Below are 3,539 nucleotides of genomic sequence, written 5' to 3'. Positions count from 1 at the left end.
AGATTTTTTTTTTGCAATGCATACAACATTTAATTAATAAAGGTCAACATTTAAGACCTTTTTAAGGGTTAATATTATAATGTAAAAATATATTTAAATTATATTCACTTTAAATATAATTATAGTTTAAATATATATTTAGAATTTTAACTCATATCTTTTCTTAAAAATGGTTTAACGGCTGAAATGTGAGGTTTAGCATTTTATACAATTTTGTCTTTGTCAAAACCTACATATTTTAACTGTAAAGTTATTTAAATTGTAGTTTTTACTGTTATTTTACGGTTTAATGTTACCATAGACATTGCCCTCTCCCCTCTCATACAGTGCAGGTGTTAAAATAAGTCATAAAAAGCCTTAATTTTGATTTTAAAACCCTGCTGATATTTTGTCAAGCAATATATTTTATCAGTAAATGCAATTCTGTATGATTTGAACTACTGGTCTTGATTTTCGTTCTGTTCGGTTCAGTGGCCACAGGAAGTAATACTAAATTGAACGGTTAACCACATTCAGAACTTTGCAAATAACTTGAAATATTTTTATTTATTTTTTTTGTATTGAGCAATTTAATGTTTGAACAACTTTCCTTCTAAAAGGGGTATTTGATTAAAGAACAAAATGCTTCTCAAAAAACTTTATTTTTATCTTAGCAACCAACAAAATGTGCTAAAATGCTACAGCTACAGCAAACATTTCTATATAAGAGCAAAGAAAGAAACATTGCATAAACAATTTGATCTTGAAATCAAATTCTAACAACAACAAAAAAAGTGGAATTGAGAACTTATTCAATAACAATACTTTAATAATAGAAAATACATGTAAAAACAATCTTAGACTCTTAAGAGAAAGTACTTGAAATATCCCCATAACAGCTGCAGCGATGGATCAGCAGGATTTGAGATTATGACCTTCTCGACCGTCGGGACGTTGTGGGTGCAGTGTTCTCTCTGGATGACGAAGGTAGATTTTGCGAACTCTGTGATTGGAAACGCTGCATTTCTGCAAATGAGAAAGAAAAAGACACATAAAAACGTTGATATCTAAAACCTTCTGAAGTAAACAACTCTGCAGTTATAACATAAGATCGATGGAGCAATTGGGTTGGTTTACCCAAAAAATTCAATTCTGTCATAATTTACTCATCCTCATGTTGTTCCAAACCTGTATGAGTTTCTTTCTTCTGTTGAACACAAAAGAAGATATTTTGAAGAATGCCATAGTACATAGTTTTTTTTTTTTTCATACTATGGAAGTCAATGGGGTCCATCAACTGTCATCAACATTCTTCAAAATATTTTCTTTTGTGTTCAACAGAAAAAAGAAACTCATACAGGTTTGGAACAGCTTGAGGGTGAGTAAATGATGACAGAATTTAGATTTTTTTGGGTGAACTATCCCTTTAATAACAACAGCTCACCTGGAATCTCGTGAGGCCAGAAATCATTGCATGATGGGCAATGAGGGTCACTGCGTGCTCTGAAATATCTAGCAGCACACGGGAGGTGCACCTTGATTCCACATGCTGGGTTTTCACACATTTGGCACTGAAAATAAAAGAAAACATTTTGTTTGCAGTTTCCCATGTCTGAAAATGCCATAAAAGTCAGCCAACTCAAGTCAATTCTATGGAAATACAATTTCAATACATAACTAACAGTAAATAAAAAAAAAATAAAAAAAATCAGTTATTAAGCAAGATAAACATGAAGTATTCCCTTAAAGATTACTGCTTGCAGTTGAAATCAAATGGAGTTCTAAAGCCTGGATTCCCTCAATAAATAAAAGTTCATGACCTTTACTCGTATGTGTATGTCTATACCTGAAGGGCAATGTTGTGGCACACATGACACACTTTGATGAGATCCTGGTAGATTGTGCGCATATACTGTTCCATCTCCACAACGCAGCGGACACTAAGAGTGTATTCACCGTCTTTCTAAAGTAGCATAACAAAAGAACAAAAACAGTAATTAACTGCTTCTGAGGGTAGTGAGTTATTTATAATACTTAATCAAATATATCTGAAAATGTATACCTCATTTAACCATTTGTCCTGGACAAATTTGTTTAAGACATGCTCGGTTTCTTTTTTCTTCAGTTTCTTTGTCCGGAGGCTGTCCGCACAATTTAAAATATCAGTGGAGGAAGCAGAGCCGCTCTCAGAGTCCACAATCAGATCCATCTAACAGAAGAAACAACGGCAGGAGATATTAAATAAAAAAAATAAATAAAAAAAAAATACAACCAACCTGATTTAGTAACAGGATTGGTTATAGGATTTTTTTCTCATGTCATAATTATTCAACTCCCAAACGCTAAAGCACTTACTAGTATGGTTGTGTTAAAACACAACTAAGCCTTTGGGAACTCTTTAACAACACTTCGGCTTCATTCACACTGGAAGCCTTTGCGCTCAATTCTGATTAATTGCTCAGATCCATTTTTTTTGTGTTTGGCTGTGAACATTTTTTGAATTGTGGCCAATATCAGATTCGCATGTGAACAGGTCACAATCCTGAACTGACCCGCATGTGCAAAAGAACGATAACAAAGATAGCATGCAGCACAGAATTACACCAAAGTAAACATGGACGTTTCTGAAGTCAGCATTTACGCATTCAATTAAAAGCTGATGAATTTGTGTGCAGGCGATGATGAGGAGACAGAGAGCATCGTTTTTCCGTACAGTTTTGCTTGTATAGAGCTTTCACTGTAATACTTTCGAGTATAAAAGCTCACCGTCCCTCCACTGACTAACGCTGCCATCTTCCATGTTCACAGAGTGACCAAAGAACCCACCATGATGACTACAGACCGGTAGCGCTCACTTCACATGTCATGAAGACGTTTGAGAGACTAGTCCTTCGCTACATCAGGACTAGTGTGTCAACTCAAATGGACCCCTTACAGTTTGTATATCAGCCCAACATCAGTGTTGATGATGCCCTCATTTATATTCTGCAGAGCGCTTATACACATCTGGACACACCAGATGCATCTGTGAGGATCACATTTTTTGACTTCTCAAGCGCCTTTAATACCATTCAGCCTGGACTGCTAGGGGAGAAGATGGGAAGGATGAAGGTGGTTCCATCACTGGTCCTGTGGTGTTTGGACTACCTATCACTCAGACCACAGTATGTAAGCCTGCAGAACAGTGTCTCAAACACTGTTCTTAGCAGCACAGGGGTGCCACAAGGAACTGTGCTGGCTCCGTTCCTGTTTACCATCTACACAGCGGATTTCCAATATAACACCTACAGATGCTTCTTGCAGAAATTCTCAGATGACACCACAGTTGTCGGCCTTATAAGAGGAGGTGATGAGGAGGAGTACAGAGGAACACTCAACAACTTTGTGCAATGGAGTGTGGACAATCATCTCCATCTGAATACCACAAAAACTAAGGAGATGGTTGTGGACTTCAGGAGGGGGAGGAGGAGGATCCAACCAACTCCTATTACCATCGGGGGCACTGAGGTGGAGCTGGTGGCCAATCACAAGTACCTTGGTGTGCAGCTTGACAGTAAGCT

At 36.8% G+C, this 3,539-nt stretch overlaps 1 protein-coding gene across 1 annotated transcript; it reads right to left on the bottom strand.

Moving 5' to 3' along the window:
• Nucleotides 1-622: 622 nt before the first annotated feature.
• Nucleotides 623-2,681, bottom strand: LOC311079223 (non-structural maintenance of chromosomes element 1 homolog). Its single transcript, XM_084108443.1, has 4 exons — nt 2,042-2,681; nt 1,826-1,942; nt 1,424-1,550; nt 623-1,005 (listed from the first exon to the last, which is right to left on the bottom strand). The coding sequence occupies exons 1-4, from the start codon at nt 2,186-2,188 to the stop codon at nt 908-910; spliced, it is 489 nt and encodes a 162-aa protein (XP_083964569.1). The 5' UTR covers nt 2,189-2,681; the 3' UTR covers nt 623-907.
• Between the last annotated feature and the right edge of the window lie 858 nt (nt 2,682-3,539).

Source organism: Abramis brama (assembly GCF_963993115.1).
Source record: "Abramis brama genome assembly, chromosome: 1".
Lineage (NCBI taxonomy): Eukaryota > Metazoa > Chordata > Actinopteri > Cypriniformes > Leuciscidae > Abramis > Abramis brama.
The sequence above is the reverse complement of the archived record's forward strand: the minus strand, read 5'-3'. Positions and strand labels throughout refer to the sequence as shown.